Source organism: Halichoerus grypus, chromosome 8 (assembly GCF_964656455.1).
Source record: "Halichoerus grypus chromosome 8, mHalGry1.hap1.1, whole genome shotgun sequence".
NCBI classification, from domain to species: domain Eukaryota; kingdom Metazoa; phylum Chordata; class Mammalia; order Carnivora; family Phocidae; genus Halichoerus; species Halichoerus grypus.
The window spans coordinates 128,187,789-128,206,279 of NC_135719.1; the positions used below are offsets into that span (position 1 = coordinate 128,187,789).

The 18,491-nt window shown below is 42.2% G+C and overlaps 1 protein-coding gene across 23 annotated transcripts in view; it reads left to right on the plus strand.

Moving 5' to 3' along the window:
- Window positions 1-18,491, plus strand: part of NRXN3 (neurexin 3) — a 1,523,557-nt gene that overhangs the window by 116,143 nt on the left and 1,388,923 nt on the right. For 16 of the 23 annotated variants that reach the window (XR_013440795.1, XR_013440796.1, XM_078054031.1 and 13 more), the window contains exon 5: window positions 1,269-1,280. The exons of the other annotated variants lie outside the window; for them this stretch is intronic. Coding sequence is in view for 14 of the 16 variants with exons in the window: in XM_078054031.1 (XP_077910157.1) it covers window positions 1,269-1,280 (12 nt within the window). In the remaining 2 variants the exon portion in view is untranslated. The remainder of the gene's footprint in view (window positions 1-1,268; window positions 1,281-18,491) is intronic. 23 annotated transcript variants of the gene reach the window in all.

The following is an 18,491-nucleotide window of genomic DNA, read 5'->3' on the forward strand; positions in this document are numbered from 1 at the left end:
CCAGAAAAAGCAGGCCCTTGGAGTCCTGATGACAGACCTCCTTCTATCCTTTCTCACCTTGTGCTCCCCTTTGTTCTTTTGGGGTCCTCCTAGCTTCTGTAGTGGCTTGGGGACATGAGGGCATCATGAGGCTGCCGTGATAGAATAGAGACTAGGCAGATGGGATAGCCTGGTGGGAATTCTTTAATTTTGATTTGGATATTTTGGACCCTTCAGAGATACAGCTCAGGTATTTTGGAGGGCTCATTCCCATCAGTACGAACAACGTGTGGAGAATCTGTATTGTATACCACCCCCACTCTCCCACCCCCTCCTCAGCTTCTCTTGGCCCTCAGCATTGATGTGTACCTGAGTAGAGAATTCACACACACCCATGTATGCATGCTCTGGGCTAAGTCAAGAACTTTCTAGAAACAGAGTCTTTAAGCAATGAAAGAATGACAGATACTGGGAATTCCTCATTAGGTTTTCAAGAAAGGATGCAGAATTCTTCTGGGTGGTCAGTGCCTCTAAGTTTTTAAGTTGCAACTTGCAGTTTAATCTGTTTTTATGAAGGTCCTTTGACTGCATCACCCACCTCTCATGTGTTCCCCCATGTTCCACTCCCTTCTCTGTTCTTGCCCTGTGATGATTGCCCAAGAAACCAACTCTGCTTCCCACCTCTACTGCTTTCCTTCCCCTATTCCTTCACCACGAAAGAAAGATTTCTGTCTGGTTCCCAGTGAATCTCCAGAATTGGTTTCTGATGCCTGAAAATACATCTAGAAATACTTACCTGTGTTGTGTGTGCACCACTTATACATGTATGTGACACTCTTGGTCACCATTGGGAAAATACCGGAGAACTTGGTTTCTTTGAGACTTTTCCAAACCAAGTTTACATCGGTGAAGTGTGTGCAGTTTCACATACATGTGGCTATGCAGTGCTTTTGCATGCAGACTTGGTCATGTTTCTAGGGATGGGCCTGGGAAGAAACGAATGGGAAAAGCTTAAACATGAAGCTGGTGGGGACAGCTGGTGAAGCTGTTTTGGCTTGTTTAGGCTTCACATTGTGCATTTGTCTTGGGCTGCTCTCTCAAGATACTATAGTGCTGTTGCCTCTACTGTTGTGGGTTTTTGTGGCATATGTTACATTTCTTTGTGTGTCTACAGTGTGCTGATGTTTTCCTCTCCCTGCTCTCTCTCTCTCTCTCTCTTTCTTTCACCGCCTCCATGGTGGACACCATGCTTCCTCTACTTAATTGGACCTTCCACTTCATTTCTGTAGGTAGAAGTAAAGGTAGAGATGATTTTATTTTTCTCATTATAACTATCAATCTGCCTTCTGAAATATTCATGTCTCCAAGGGGAATTGTCAATTCTGATGAATACAGTCCAGACTATAACTGAGTGCTTTTAACAATGACTAAAAAAATAAATAAATAAAAAGCCAGTGCTATCATTTCCCTTCAGTGCACTTCATGTTCGGTGGTTGGGGATCATTCCGAGTTGGCCTGCCTCCCTCTGAATCCAGGATGGGACTTATCCATTATGGCGTGCTATTTCTAGCAGGAACGGGGGACTCTGAAAGTTTAGTTATGCAGAACTATTTTACTTCAACGTGGGACAGTCTGAGATTCTCTCCAAGTCAGTGTATTGAAGGAACAGGGGAGATGTGAAATGGTGTACTGTTGTTTCTATTCCTTGAGGACATCTGGAATTGGGGCCAACATCTGTGAGGGAAGGATGATAAGAAAAGGGAGAAGATTGGTGAATTGCTTGAAATGTAATGTGAAATTTGGGAGATACGCATGTATTGTTGTTTTATCTTCTGTGTTTCCTGCATTTGGGGGAGTGGAGATGTTCTGACTGGGGGTGATGGGCTAAGAAGGGTGGGACCGGGGCTGTGGGAGGACACGGGAATGACAATGCATTCCATCGGAAGGAGAACGTGGAGAGAGGTAACCCTGGATTTTCACTTCCGAAGTCAACCTTTTGCCAGGTAGGCAGGGAAAAGGAGAGGTGCTGAGTGGGTGGGCTTGCTCCAGTGCCCTGAAGGGGTTTTCAGCTTCACACATTTGGGGAGAGCACAATTGCAATCAAAGATGTCAGAGACCCGAGCCCGAGAACCTGGCTCACAGCTCAAGCCAGATTCGCTGTGCAGCAGTGAAGGGAGAGGTTAACTGATAAATTATAAATACGTATCTGCATCCGGCTCTCCCCTCTTCCCTCCTCACTCTCCAGCCCTGTTTCCGTGGAGCTCTGTGCTGCAAAGACTGGCACATCACAGGGATAGGCAATGCAAGTTCTGGCATGAGGATGTTGAAGAAGGGGCTGAAACGTTATTGAACATGCTGATTTGACGCGGGTCTGTGAATGGGCCATCTCTCTTTTGAGTTTTATGCTTTTCTGGATTTTTGGAGTTATGTGTGGCTACCTTGGAAGCAGTTTGGTCCTTTCCCCTTTGGAGTTGGCTGATTGCCTATTCTTTTTACACTCATCACAGGCGGGCTCATTTTCAGAAATACCTTCTTTTCTTTCTCTGGCTATTGCCACTACCTCTGAGCTTGTCCTATGTACCAGCAACTGTGCCCTGTGCTTTATATGCCTTATTGCCCTTAATCCCCACACCTGTTGTATGACGTAGGTGATGGTGTTACTGTGGCTTTATGGATAAATAGAACAAGGCTCAGAGAGCTAAATTGCCTGTGTCAGTTGGCTACTAAGTGGAAATAAAACCCAGAATCTGGGCCCCTAACCTCTGCTCATACTGCCTGTCTTGGATCCGAGGGTGCCTTTCATGGATGTGCCTCCCAACTCCTTCCCTGGCACGGACCTGTCTCAGGTTCCAGCCTGCTGCTTTGCATTCTCTGTAACACACGTCCGTATAAATATCCCACTACTGTGACCTCGGTATGTCTAAAGTCAACCTTCATATCATCTTCCCTTGGTGATGTCCCTATTTTAACTCATGGTGCCCCTGTCCTCCTCATCACCCAGACTTGAAAAACCAGGAATCGCTTTCTATCCTTCCTGAACTTTTTTGTGCCCTGGGTGAACAGTTGAGAGATCTTATTGAGATTCTCCTCTGGAATGTCCAGTGCATCTCTACTGTTAACACCCTCATTCAGTCCCCACATAGCCCTTATTAGATTATTGCCCTAGCCTAATGAGTCCTCCTGCCTCTATTCTCTTCCAGGCTGTCCAGTAACTGAGAACTGCTTAAGCTCTGCTGTCTACCACATGGAGTGCAGGATTAGCTATCTCACTTTCAAAGTCGTCCCTAATATGGCCTTATGTACCTTCAGCCTTCTCTCCTATTAATCTTAGATGCAAAACTGCTTCCAAATAGGATACTGGATAACCTTCCTGGGCCTTTCCTTATCTCCTAGCTTTACTTATTCTCTTTCTCTCCCCTGTGACCACTCCTCCTCCCCTTTGTTCTGCCCATTGAAATCACACATAGATTTGATTTCCTAGTTGATGCTATCCTTGAGTGCTGCATTCAGAGATGAGCTCGCACTTCATGTATCTCTCTAATATTTTATGGGAATTGGGCCACTCCACTGTACAAGATGGGCAAGTATGTGGAAGACAAACCTATTCATTTGTTAATGTCCAGATGTGTCTAGCCTTGTAGGTTGCATGTGGAAGGGACTCAAAATCTCTAATCTTTCTTAGCCTGCTGTCAGTCATCATCCTAAAAGTGAAAATAAAGCAAAATTAAAATTAAATCGTATCATGTAGCTCATCCGTTCAAAAGCTTTGGGGGAAGGATTCTCATTGTATAATTGTCCATGTGCCTCCCCAGCTTTATTTTCTACAATATTTTCCACTCCACAGTATCACCCCTGCCAGCCCCCTGTCTCCTGAAGTCAACAACTCACTCTGCTTGAATCCACATTATGGTTTCCTGCCTTCAGTCTTTGGCCTGAGCTCTGTCCTCTTTCTTGAATGTCCTTGGAACACCCTTCCTCTCCTTGTCATCCTTGAAAGCCAAGCCTCCTAGGTGTGCCAGACTTTGTGCTTCTGTTATAGAGTACCTGTGCCAAACTGCCTCGAATCCGATTTACTCATGTGTTTCAGGCAGCCTCTCCCAAAAGGACGAGGCTGCGTCTTGGCCATTTCTGTCGCCCACACCACACTGAGCTCAGTATTTGGTCCAGAGTTGTACACCAACCTGTGCCCCTTATCTAGCCTCATTACCCCCCAAACAACTGAGCAAAGAAGCCCCAGTGAGTCATGGAGTGAGACCAAATGTTCTGGTTTTAGTTTTCTCCTCACCCAGGCCTTCTCTTGGCCCTGTGTGTACAAGTGACAGAGGGAAATGGTCACAGATTATATCAGAATAAAAGCGGGAAAGGTCTTTGGATTTATTCTTAGGAGATTGTCAGAGAAAAGAAAGCCTCAGATCTTGTCATTCTTTAAAGCTGAGCAGCAAAGCAGTGAACCCACCACAGTGGAAAGAAACAAAGTGAAATCTATAAGCCCGAGCAGGAAGTATGTGCATATGTATAGGCTATAATGATAATCACCACATTCAGGAGGCCTTTGGGCTACACCAAGCCAAAAGCAAATGTGACTACCTGGAAGTGGCTGACCAGAGGAGGTACTCAGCAACCCGCCTTGGTCAGCTTTTTTGACCTGATTTTGACAGTCTTTGTTTAAATGTTGAGTGTGTTTTAGCTTCTATCCTCCTTTTCTTATTGACTTAGGGATTGCCCATTCTGGGTTAGGTCACCAAATACTTTTCCTTGAAACTGAACTTGGGGTAGGTGTTGCAGCATCAGTTGTTAACAGGGGCCTGATAGGTATCATCAAGGAGCAGATCTCAGGTAAGAAAAATCCTGGTGTAAGATCACCAGTAGAGAGTGATGGGGACCATGGCAAACTGGGGCGCACACATCCTGTCGAGGGCAGCAGCCTCTACTCTGTTCCAGCTGATTGCTGCCATGAAGAATGCATGCCCAGTGTCACCAGATCCTCAAGAAAAGCCAGAAGTGGATTTTCTAAAAATGTCAGTTCATGGCATCTTTCGTTTTATGTATGTATATATGTATGTATGAACACACCGTAGGCCACAAGCTACAAGCTTTTGACCTTTGGCTTGAGGAAGAAGGAGTAAGGTATTCCTCCAAGATTTCTTGCTGAATGTCAATAGTGGGAAGTAGTCATTGGCAGCATGCTTGATTCAATTTCTCTTTGCCTGGAGCAGTGGTCGGGGCACAGGAATCTTTCCTGCCCTTGGCACTACTGCCAGGAAGCCCCATCCATGTGTTGGGTGAAGTTGGTTTTGTAAAGTAGGGTAGGCATGCTTGCGGAGGGTATGGCAAATGCTGAGAATGACCAAGAAGAGAGGTAACAGACTGCAACAATGACCAAGAAGTGGCATGATTTTTAAATTACAAGGGCAGTGGGGGGCATTTACTTTTTATCCTTTTGCTTTACATTTATTAATGTATTATTACTGGACTAGATAGTGTTGACCCTAAGATCTACTTTAATCTGTCGGAACCTAAAGACCTCTTCCAATTTATTTGCACGTATTTTTCCCCATGTAGATTTGATCATTTGCCTTCCAGTGCTGAACTAATCAATATTGGCCAAACTGGAAAGAGCTAATCAAGCTACATGAACTCGAACGTGGTTTCATGTAGATTGTATTTTGCTGGTAATAACATTAAGAAAGCTGATTTGAGGAGTTGAGCCCTCTCTTGTCCCTGCTAGGACCAGAGAGCCCTGCAAAGAAGTTACTGTTTTGATAGCCAACTGTTTATGCAAATTAGTAAATGCAATGCCAGCTACTAATTATGAAAATAAACTCATCTGTGCTCTATAAATATCTAATTATAATAAAATAGGGGCAATATTACATTTCCATCTCTTGCCTCATCTGTTTCTCATCCACCACTGGTTTGTCCTCTTGACAAGGAATAAAATCACTTTGTTTTTCAAAGAAGCCTGTTTTCCATGGTTTTTTTTTTTTTTCCTTCTAATGTTTTGAAAGTCTGCGGGGGAAAATAGATTTATTTTCAACGTAGAAGTAAAATTGCCTGATTTTAGCAACTCTGTGTTTTTGACATTGATGTCTTTGAAATGGTGCTTTAAAAATATGAAGTGTTTTTTTAAATTTCCTTGTTTAGAAATTTTCATTGGACAGTGAGGACTTTTTTTTAGAACAGTTTCTTGGAGTTTTTTTTTTTAAATGTTAATGTGAGCAGATTTATTAGTAAAATGTATGATGGATCAATGGGATGTTTCAATTAAATTCCAATCGACCACATAAAGGAAAATATTTCTTAGATTTCTAAGCAACATGCTTATTTACTCCTCAATTATCTAATCGATCACACACAGATTTATATCTGTGATATATATCATAAAACACTTTCTCCTTGAAAGTGAATAGTGCTCTGCTTGTATAGACTTTAATCAAACCAAGTTGGTTAATCTTAGAGGATGTATAATTTTCAACTATGATCTCTAGGTGGACACATATAAACTTAACTTTGATAACACCTACAGGTAAAGGATCCTTCGAATTAAATTGAAATATGCTTATGACATCATTTGTAAAGAGAGAATTCAGAAGGGTAGCGTGATGGAAAAAATATTTAATAAGAGAACAAGCAAATGTGTTGCGTTGTGTGCTTGAGCTTGTATACACCATGGTCTATTTCTCAGGTGTGCAGGGCAGTGTGGTGTATCTGGGTATAGGTACAGTTTCTCCAGATACATATTAACAGGTTTATAATGGTTGAATGTTTGCTCACATGTGGCTTCCGTGTGTGGTATACTGAAGAGAATACAGTCCAGGAGGGCTGTGCATCTGAATTTAGCATATTGTCTGCTGTAACATTGATGTTTATTCACCATTCAGCAAATACTGACAGAGAGTCAACTATGTGCTGGGCCAGGAGCCAGGTGTTGAGTGCATAGGGCTGGCCACGCAGATAAAGGCCCGGCCTCCGACACTTGGTGACAGTCCATAGCAGTTTGAAAATGGAGCACTGGCTGTTATATGCAAACAATGAATCATGGAACACTACATCAAAAGTAATGATGTATGGTGATTAACATAACATAATAAAACAAATGAAAAAAAAACATAAAATAAAAAAAACGAAAATGGCTTTTGGATGTAACAGTTACCTCTCCTCCCAAAGTTTTAAATAAACTCAATGTTCAACGTATTAATGTATCTGGAGTTTTAAAATTAATTTTACGAATTTATCTTAAAGGGAAACTGTCAGGTAATACTTCAGTTCAAATCACCCACCCTTTAAATTCTCGGATGCAGAGAAGAGAATATTCTTTGCATGTGAGCAAGCAGGAATTTTTCATTTATTCCTTCGCTCGCTTATTGGGAGAGAGCACACACAGCGTAGAGTATGTAAAATCCACACTCTTAAGTGTACAGCTGAAATATTTAACCTATATATGCCCATGTCAGTGCCATCGGGATCGAGATAGAATACCCATCCTCCCCCATAAGGTTCTGTCCTGCTACTTTCTGTTACTTATTTTTAATATAAGTATTCTGCACTCCAAAGCTGTGCATATTCCATGTAGTAATCAGCAGGCAGGCTCCAGAGTGCTTTCATTTTCATTAAGAATGGCCAGCCTTGTGCGAAAGGGAGGCATTGTGGTTTTTACTGTGTGTCAACAGTCACAAACGTTGTCCTTCCATGAGGTGTAGCTTTGCTCTGTCTTTGATGGCACTCGGATTTCCTTCTGCACAAAGAGAACATCTAATTGATATCATTGGGTTTTGTTTTTCTTTTTTTTTTTCCTAAGGCATTAGTGGCTAGTAGAACAGCAGAGGTAGAAAAGACCATATGCTTTGTAAAAAGCCAGACTAATAACACTTTTTGATGGACGTCTGATTTTTAAAAGTGCCGTATCTTTCATTAAAATTTACATGTGAAGTAGGGGCACGGGCGGTGACATGAAAGCTAATGCAGCTTGCACGTCTTGACATAATAACAATCACAAGAAACTGGAGATTCCAGATGGCAGCTTGGCCTTTGCCATCCTTTTAATAAGCTACTAACTGCTAATTATTTCACTCTTTTGGGCAAGTTAATTTACTGTTGACTCTTAAAGAGATATTGCTCTTTTTCTCCCTACGCCGCAAAAATCAGAGCCCTTTCACCTAGAGCTGTCACAAGTGCTTCCCTGCAGGTTGAAAGCTTGTCAGCTGATGGTAACAATGATGGCAAGTACTAGGGGGGAAAATGTTGCTTAATAAATAATATTTTCTTGTATTCTTTTAATTTAGAAAAAAAAATTTTTTTTGTAAATGTGCTTGGCTAAGGATCCATTGTGTGCGCGTGCATGTGTGTAAGAGCAATAGATCAGGGAGCCCATACAAGGAGAGGATCTGAAATTTGGAGCCTATTTAAGAGTGAAAGAACAGCTGCCTTTTAAATGGTTGCTAATTCTGACAATGCTGTTTTGTGAGTGTGTGATTTTCTGTGATAGCGGTTAGGAGGGATGATGGTGTGTAATAGCTCACTTCCTAAGCTTTATGGTAATGTAGCGCAGTGATGAAAGAGAGCGGGGTCTGCATGTTCTGGAGCCCTTTTAAATGAAGAGCCTGCAGAACAAACATGCTTTTTCTGTGCTTCGACTTTCTTAGGATGATTTCATATTTTAGCACAGACGCAGATTATTAAATAAGTGTGCAAGTGGGCTTGGACGCATCAGGAGTGTTTGGAAAAGAACCTTGTTTGCAACGAGCTGTCTGACAATCAAAATATTTACTTAAAGATAAGCTAATGAATGTGTCTTGCAAATGCCTGCGGATCCATTATTGAAATGAGAATCAGTTCTTTGGCTTGATACTATCCGAAACTAGATCTCAAACCTCCAATATTATTGGGTGTAGATGTGTTTGTATTGTAATTCTCTCAAAACAAAATAACGTGGGTATTAAACAACAGACAGGTAGGAAAATCTCTCAACTCATTTTCTTGAAATATTTACACTAAATTTAATGTGTTACTATGATCAGTTGTGCCTCGTTGCTGTTAAGAATTACCAAATGGTGGGGCACCTGGGTGGCACAGTCGGTTAAGCGTCTGACCCTTGGTTTTGGCTAAGGTTTGTGAGATCGAGACCCACGTCTGGCTCTGTGCTCAGGGCGGAGTCTCCTTGTCCCTACCCCTCTGCTCCTCCCCCTACTTGTTCCCCCCCCTCCCCGCCAAATAAATAAATAAATAAAATCTTAAAAAAAAAAAAAGAACTGCTAAATGGTTTAAAATATGCATTGAAAAAACACATTTTCCAATTATTGGTGAGATCTCTGAACATGATCATCATAATGTGAGTTTTTGTAGTGTACTATCCTGTCTCTAGTGACTTGTGTGTTATTCAGTTGATGGGAGGAACTGTGGAGGTCAATCACACACTAATCATTTGCTTATTGTTTAAATCTAGAGGAACCAGACATGTTTTAAGTGTTATATTTTTTTAAAACTAGTGCATCACCTGGTTTCAAAATAACCCCAAGGGAAAATATCAGCATGTGTGAATTTGGGGAGGTTTTGTCATCTTTCAGAATCTTGATATTATACAGTGTGTTCAGCCAGATTGCCAACTTCTAAAAGAATTTTGAGAAATGCTAATAATATTCCAAGAAAAAAAAAGCACTGAGAAAAATAGGTTCTCAAAACATAGGTTGAAGACAAAATTAAACAGATTTTTTGACCGTGGGACTTCTCAGAGCCTTTGTTATGACATCGTTGAGAAAGAAAATGTAGTTTTCAAAGTTACCCGAATTTATTTGATGTGAAATCCTTTTTTTTTTTTTTTTTATGATTTACATTTTGGATGAGGATAGCTAGAATTAAAACTAGTGTTCAGTTGAAAAACTTGGGACAAGATAATTCTCAAGTCTTTTCCAAGTCTAATATTACAAGTTGTAATGCCTCTAGAATTTGAAAGAGGCTTTTGGATTGGCTTTACTCAAGAATCTTTGTAACTACATTTTCTGTTTTGATTGGGAATAGTTTTTTGGATGGATTAGTTTCAATAGGGAAATTACTGCTTCCTGGTAAAATGCATAACACAGATGTTAAAACAACTGCAGTTTTAAAGACACTAGTCTTGTTAAAACGCTTCCAGTTTGTATTACCTAAGTACTCAAACGGATCTCCATCTACTGTGTGTAAACAACGCTCCTGATAAATGGCCTGCTTCACTCCAGGAAGGGCTGAACTCAGCATAAGATGAGAAAATTACTGGGAACTTTAAGTTTTATTTGCTTTGAAATTTGGAGCTTGTTAACAGTCGTTGTGGTTATTTGTCCACTCTCTTGCTAAGACCATTCATCCGATCACTCTAAGAGTTTGACTATCAATGCCTTTTTTTTTTTTCCCCAGACAGTGAACACATAGGTGGAAGACATTCTTCCCAGAAAGAATTACTTGTACTGTGTTTGGAAATCATTGACTCAACTAAGGATTTTGTGGGCTCTCTCATTGCAAGACAGAGGACTTTGTCCTATTTATGTGCTATCTGTTCAGTATGAAGTGGCTGCCATTGATCCATCTGTCGTAGGCCATTCGCCTGGGGCTATTAATCTGGTTGTGGAGACTTAGTTTGCTGAGCCAGCCATACCCTCCCCAAGTGACCACTAATGAGCACTTACAAATGTCTTGGCCGAAATTGTTATGGGATGGGTGACATTCCCAGTTCTAAACTAATTGATCCAGGTGGCAGTTAAGCCTAGAACACCAGATATCCAGGTGTGAATCATTCTAATGCAGGGCCAGCAATTGGTATAAAAAAAGCACTGAGATAAGTGTCAGAAGACTAGCTCCGGATGCTCTGGAAGACAACATGATAGAGAAGAGCGTGATGTTAGTGCTCGACATTTACAAGTTATACAGCCTTGTTAAGCCTTATTATCCTAATAAGTAAAATGGGAACAAAAATACTACCTACTTCACAGCGTGGCTGGGAACCACTGAGACAATGTATATAAAAGGCTTATGTTAGAGCTTGGGTCTGACATTGAAAAAAACAGTAGTTATCACAAACATTAGCAACAAACATTAGTTATCAGCATCATAGTAAATACATCCTGTCATCACCATAGATATGGGAACTTGGAACAAATTAATCTTTCTGACCTCCCACATCTTTGCCTGTACAATGCTTACTTGGTAGGTTTGTTCTGGATAATAATTGATATCATTCAGGTGAAGCACTCTGCAAATTAAAATGGTACTATGCAACATGAAGGAATTAATAGTCCATCAGAACATACACTCCACAAAATTAAGGGCAGTATGTGTGTTGGTCACCATGATATATATCCAGTGCCTGTAATACTGCCTGCCTCATGGTCGAAAGGACTCAGTGAATCCTTGTTGAGTGGGCACTAGAAATCACTGAGCTAGTTAGTAATTCTTAGAAGAGTTCAGTAACATGGACAGCTTGCTTCCTGTGATTCCATTTTACATTTAGTAGGAGGTCTTTGGGCAACTCCATTGCAAGAGGGAACTGTTGGCCTCTTCCTTGAGGGCCTCCCATACTAATAATAAAAAAAGTAATCCCGGTAAATCCAGTGTGTTCTTTAGGTGTTTGGGGGATGTGTTTGCTCTTTTTGTGTGCACAAAGAGCTAAGGGATTTCGTCATGTTACTTGATGAAACTACATGAGCCCTGAAGAAAACAAACTCATTGAGTTACTTTATTAAAAAATGCTGATCTGCTTCCCCAAATTTTAGGGCCTATAATTTCAGAGTTCAAAGGGAACATAGAATTCCTTTAGTTCACCCCACTGTGATTTTGTGGATGACAAAACACATCCTGAGGGCGTAGAAGTGTCCTGCTCGTTGCCACGCTGATAATTTGTCATGTTGTTGGCATTGGACCCAGACCTTCTAACTCCCAACGCTATTTCCTTTTCCCTCCCACCAAGTTGTGTCTACGATGCAACCAACTTGTCGTCACCATCACTGAATGACGGTACTTGTTATAGATCATCCACAGGCTGGCGAGATCATTATTGATAATGCAGTGTCAGAAGTTCCTGGAAATACCAGGGTGGGAGCATTCTAAACAAGGATGTCTCTTAAATACGTGACTGCCCTGAGAACGGATGCAACCCAGATTTTGACACTGTCAGTAAACTGCTCTGACTTTCAAGATTTTAGAATTCTTTGTACCACTTATGGACTTGCCCTGTCAACTGCTTTGTCTCTGGGTTAGAGTAAGATGGTGACGCCAAGATGACTTCAGAAAGCTTTTACACCCATTTGTTTTTTTCTTTTTACTGTCCCGTGTTGCCAGTTTATAAGAGTAGATGCCTGTAAGGAAATTCACTTGGGACTAATTTTCAAACTGTTACTTAATGATTTTTCCACTTCCTTTCTTCCATTAAGAATAGTTTAGTAATTTTATTTACAATTTTTTTAACTAAAAAGGAAAATTCATTTTTTCTCAAGTAGGAATCTATCATTAAGCCAGTATCATTCCTTCATTTTTGTTTTTTTTAAAGATTTATTTATTTGAGAGAAAGAGGGAGCACGCACAAGCATTGGGGGAGGGGCAGAGGGAGACAAGCAGACTCCCGGCTCAGCGAGCCCAGAGCCAAACTCAGGTCTCATCCCAGGATCCTGAGATCACAACCTGAGCTGAAGCCAAGAGTTGGATGCTCAACCAACTGAGCTACCCAGGCAACGCCCACTTTGTTTTCTTTTAAAAATAGTTTTCTACTTTAGGGTTTGCCAGGAGTCTGATGGATTGTTTAGTGTCCTTCCACGAGGCACTTTTGGGGGATGTTGATCAACGCATGAAATCAGTTCTTAAATTTTTGCCAAACCACCTTCCTTTAGACTGTTTTGATCACAAGGGCTCTCAAGTGTCAAAGTCATTTGGAGAACTAGATAGATAAAATGCATGAGCACTAAGCTTTTTTTCCAGGATAGAATAAATAAATGTGTTTTCTATTATGTGCTCAGCTTTGATAGTGATTTGTTAAAAGGAAAAAAAGAAAGGCAATGATATTAAATATTTACAAGAGTGATTTAGTTGTATTATCTTGTGCTCTGCATCTCTGTTTAATAGTGAAATCAGCTACTGTTGAAATAAATGTCATTAAACCAGTGGTAGTGTGAAGGTCACTGACGAGGCAAGGTTAAAGTAATTTGTGGAGAATAATGATTTTTGTCAACTTTCCAGATCCCTTCCTGTTTTCATCGGCTTTCCTCCAAAAATAACAGGAAAAAAAATACATCTGAGAATTCACAGCCTCACTTTATCTCTTACATCCTTTATGCCCTTTCTGGCCAACCCCGTAGCTGGAAGCCTTTTATGCGTTTTTTGTTTCATCCATTTAGTGGACGGTTCTCCCTCGAGGTAAGTGGTTGCATTTCCGTTTACTGGCTCTTCTGTTGGCCCTTGCTTGGCAGTTTGTTTTAGAGGTAAGAGCCCGTGCCTCTTCCTTCCTGGAAATGGTTTATCTTGCCTGAAATGATCCTTAAGTTTCTCTACAAGTTCCTCCTCTATGTGAAGCAATTTTTTAAAAAACTTTATTTCTCATGTCCCTTTAAAGAAATCTCTGAGTGATTGTATGGCATTACCCCCATTTTCACAGAAAAAAAAAAAATAGAAGTCCAAGGTTGCAAAACGAGTTACAGAGCTAGTAGCAGGACCAAGATAAGCTTAGCTTTGCCTGAGCCCCTAAGCTGAAGCTGATTCTACGTAACGACGTACCATCACTTCAATTAGTTTTATTGAATGTCAGTTTTCCCTTCCATAAAATGGGGATAATGATACATTAATGTAAGATATTCTTAACAATGCGTATAGATAATATTATATGTAGTGTCTTATAAATAATACATTGTTTTACTTGTGGTAAATTGAGAAGTGAACTAACACATGTTAAGTGCCTAACAAGATGTCTGGCTCTTGCTGTAATTTTAATAAATAATATGTTCCCTCCATTCTTGACAATAACAACAAAGTATAATTGAATTTAACAAGCACTGAGCACAAGGGATACACAAAATGAATAAAAATCAGTCTTTGTTCTTAAGCAGCTCACAATATGGTAGGAGGAAAACACCTTTATAATGAATTCCAAAAGCTATTCATATCTTTTTTCCTTTTGTTTTGGGCTTTGTACCAAATGATACTTAAAATGTGAGAGCCTTTTTCTAGGGGCAGGTAGTTTCCTGTGAGGTTGAGATGCTATCCTGACACGCTGTGGCAGCTGCTTGTGGCTTGTGTCCCAGTTGGTCTGTGTTTCCCTGAGCCTGAAGTCCGGGGAGCAGGCTGGGAACGGGATAAGATGGAGAGGTACAGTGAAGTCTTGGTGAGTGTTAGCGCAGATTAATTGCTGTGACAGACAGTCCCCAAAACCCAGGAGGTTAATGCTAACAAGTGTCTTATTCACATCACGCTTTACAGTGCAGATTGGTGCGTGGTGGAGGAGGAGTCTCTGGTCCACACAGTCATTCAGGCACCTTCTATCCTGTGGCTTTGTCATTTTCTGGAATGTTGTCCTTTATTGCATTCCACTGGCAGATGGAGAGAGAGGGAGAAGCCGAGGGAGCTTGAAAGATTTTTTTTTTTTTTTTAAAGGGTCAAGCCTGGAAGTAGTGTGTACCACTTACTATTGGCCAGAACCCAATCCCATGATCCCACCTGATTGCAAAGGAGGCTGGGAAAGGTAATTTAGCTGTGTGCCCCGAACGACAGGGAAAGGTAGTGGAGATGTAGTGGCAGTCTCTGTCCCAGTGGGTGAGCTGTGTTCTGTTCTTGTGTCGTCTTGTGTCAGGCCTGGTAGACGTCTGCAGCTTACCTTCCTTCAAACTAACGAACGAAATGGCCCCAGTGGTTTCTAAGAGACAGAGGATCCCTGCCCCTTCCTTTGTCTATAATACGTGCATATATTTCATTTGAAATGAAACCCTTCAGAGTTACTGTGATGTTTCTCTAAGTCCTAAGAATCACCCCAGGAACTTGTGAAACTAAAGACTTTTAGTTTCTGCTTAGAACCACAGAATCTGCAGGTCTAAATTATTCTTGTGATCAGGCAAGTTGGAGACCTACAGTGCTCTAGCCAACTCCAAGGAATAAAGCAAACCAAAAAGGGAGTGTCTGACTCTATTCAATGTATTTTGTTGAAAACAAATTCCATATTGATCTTAGCTTGTAAACCTATTTGTTATACATGAATTTTTATTATAATTTTTTTAAGGGATTTAATCTCAATTTTGCATCCGTAAACCAAAAGCTAGAAGTATAGTTGGGATCTTAGCCTACGTTGAGGAAGTGGGGCCAGATGCCTGATTCAATAGCGTTTTGTTTTATTCTGATTGTTGGGTAAGAATATCTCAGCATCTTTTTTTCCCCTCTTCATCACTTCACAAGGCACACCCTTGATTAAGAGACTTTTCTTGTTGCATAAAGACAATAATAAATAGGAGTCCAGGTTTAGTAGGCTTGCTTATAATTTGTGGCTGACTTGTGAATAGTTAAATAATGGCAAACCCTTTTAGTGCTTACATTCCTATTCTCTTACTCTAGTGTACGTATAGGAACCATTAAAACCATGATATTTTGAAATGCACCCCCTTCCTGTAAAGTCGTGCCTTTATCCCTTTGGCCGCCTTGTACTTCTGGAATGGATGTCAGAGTGTGGATAATTCTGGGCTTGTGACTCTTTTCTTTCTCCTGTTTTATCTGCCTCTTTTTGTGTCTTTGTGTGCAAGTCTATAATTACTATTGAGTTTTCTCCTAAATACCAGCAATTATCTCACAGGTGGAGGGATTAGGCGAGAGCCGGGAGCATTGCACTGAGATTAGAAGAAAGGCTGCCTCCACAAGCTTTAAATATAGTGAAGGAGGGACTGGAGACTTGGAGGAGGTCCGCAGGATCGGGGGAGGGGTGGACCTTTTGCTTCTGATATTTAAATCCCTAGATGGCGTGAAGGAAGAAACTCCTAATGAAAGAAAGGGGATTAAAAACCTAAACTGGTTTGAGGTTATTGCTTCAGAGAGCTGGGGATGCAGGAGGGGGGACAGCAAAGTTTCTATTCCTTTCTGTAGCTTGTTTCACCAGCTTCTTCATCTGAGAGGTTTATTTTTCTTTATTATTATTTTTTATTTTATTTATTTATTTTTTTGGTCTGACAATCTATTTGGAGGGGAGCAGAGAGCTGGGAAGGTCTAATATATGCCCAGGCCAAGGGAATTTTGGTGAGACATTATCTTTCTTCCCAGCAGGGAATGATTTATTTACCTGGTATGTCAGTTAGGGTGCTTTCAGCTGCCAATAACAGAACTTTCAGCTCAGCTGCCTTAAACAACAAAGGGGATTTATGGGCTCAGTTCTTGAAAAGTCTAGTAACTCAAAGGATTTGACCAAGACCTACTGTCTCACTTCGCCCATCTTTTGGCTTCGCTTTCTTGGTGTTGGCTTCCTTCTTGGCAGGCTGCTTCCCTTGTGATCCCAAGATGGCAGACAGCCATTCCCAGAGTGATTTGCTTTTAGATTCATGGAAGTGAAGAAGAGTTCAGCAGAAATCCTGGGGCTTCCAAATAACTGGACCAGCTGAAGTCCCATGTTTCTCTCTGACCCAATCCTGTAGTCAGAGGGATGGATCTCGCTGGTATCTTAGACCTGACTCATATACTCAAATTCCAGAATTAAGGGAGAGACTGGGGTTTTCCTAAAGCACATGAGATTCAGGGGGAGGCTGGATATTTGACCCCAAATTTTGGGAATTGGGGATTGGATATTGTGTAGCAGAAGCCAACTGCACCCGAATGGGAGACTTTGAAAAATCCAAAGCCAAAGCCAACCAGGTTGTTAATCAGGAATCAGGAACCTCTGGGTGTGTGTCTTTCACCCTGTCCCTCTGGCTGTCAGGTGCTCCTATTGCATGAGGAGGGGGCATCCATGGGGGGAGTGTGTGCCCCAGCAGAGGTTCTATTTGGAAGCACAGAGCCTGGACGGAAGGCTGCTGGAATCCCGGCATCCATGTAATGAGGGAATCAGTATCTTGGGATCTTTCTTCACTGATGTGAAAGGAGGCAGGGATGAGGTCCACGGGATGGAGGGAATGCCAGGCACAGCTTGCTTCAGGTGAAAAGTGCTCAGCCGGAGTCTTTGCCTCCTGCCGGATCTCAGGCCTCTGCTTGGGTGAGCTGACATGGGTTGCTACTGATAGATAGCCGAGTGAGGCAGCCCTCTCGTCTCAAGTGTGTTTTTAAGAGTGGCTCTCAGTAAATATCTCTTTCTCAAATGCCTTGCCTCATTCACGGAGTCTTTCTTTTTAGCTGCTGCTTAATCAGCGGCTGCCCCTTGGCACACTGACCTCATTCTCAGCCGCACATTTCGTCTGCGCTTCGGAGGCGGTGCTTCCCCTGTGTCACTGCTGATGTTAGCTACCACTCCTGTCACCGGCCTTACACCCCCCTGTGGCCGCAGGGGCAGCCAGTGAGGCAGGCAGAACCGAACGGGCCTTGAGTCGCAGCGGTTGGGAGGATGTGGTTATTGCCTGCAGACCAAGCCGTGGAGGGCAAAGCCCCCTCTTTAATGGACCGCTGCGACCCCTGCGCAACAAGGTTGGATTTGACCTATCTGAAACTGCTTTTAGGCCAAGGCGTCTCACAGTTGAGTGTGCATATGCATCATCTGAACCTTTTGTTAAGATGCGGGTTCTCCTCAGGGAGGGTCAGACTAGAGCCTGAGATGCTGCATTTCTGACAGGCTTCTGGGGGGGGGTGCCATGCTGCTGCTGGACTGGGGTCCGTGCCGTGGACGAGGAAGTCTTTCAGGCTGTCACCTTGCACGATCTTGCAAGTGTGGCCATTTGGTTCTTTAAAAAGTCAGAATGCAAAAGAGGAGAGCAGCGTGTCTCTGGAAGTAGGTGGGGGAGCTGGGACTCAAATTCTGAGGAATCGCTTGTAACCTTCAGGCAACCAAACAGGTGCCTAGTGAAACTCAAGCCTTCTCCTTCTCCTTGGCTGATAGAGGTGGAGTGATACTCTTCACCTCTATCTCCATGTCTGTATGGGGTATGATGACATTGGCTTAGTTCCCAGGAGCCTGGGGAACGTTCAATCACGGCATCCATGACAGGTACTCAGGTACCATTTTATCATTCCCACCAGGAGAGAAAAGTGGCATTTCCATCTCTACCAGACTCTACCTCATGTTCCTAAAAAAGCCCGTTTCTCCAACAAATCACCTTTGGGACCCATTTCTGGGAAGTCTACCCAACTCTCAAACTCCAATTCTATGCTGGTGGTAATTATCAACAGGTAAGAACATCCTATGTGTCCCAGCCTCAAGTCCCACCCCCTCGTTCAAATTCCCAAGAGCTTCCCCTTACGCATGAGTGATTGCTGGAGGCCCAGGACCTGTGGTGGTGATGACATACGCTCTTGCCAGCCTGGGGCTGGGCCCTGCACATGAGCTTCCCCTGGGTGTGACCTCAGTTAAGTTTGCTCTGCACATGCAGTGGTGGTCTGGCCCTCCCTGT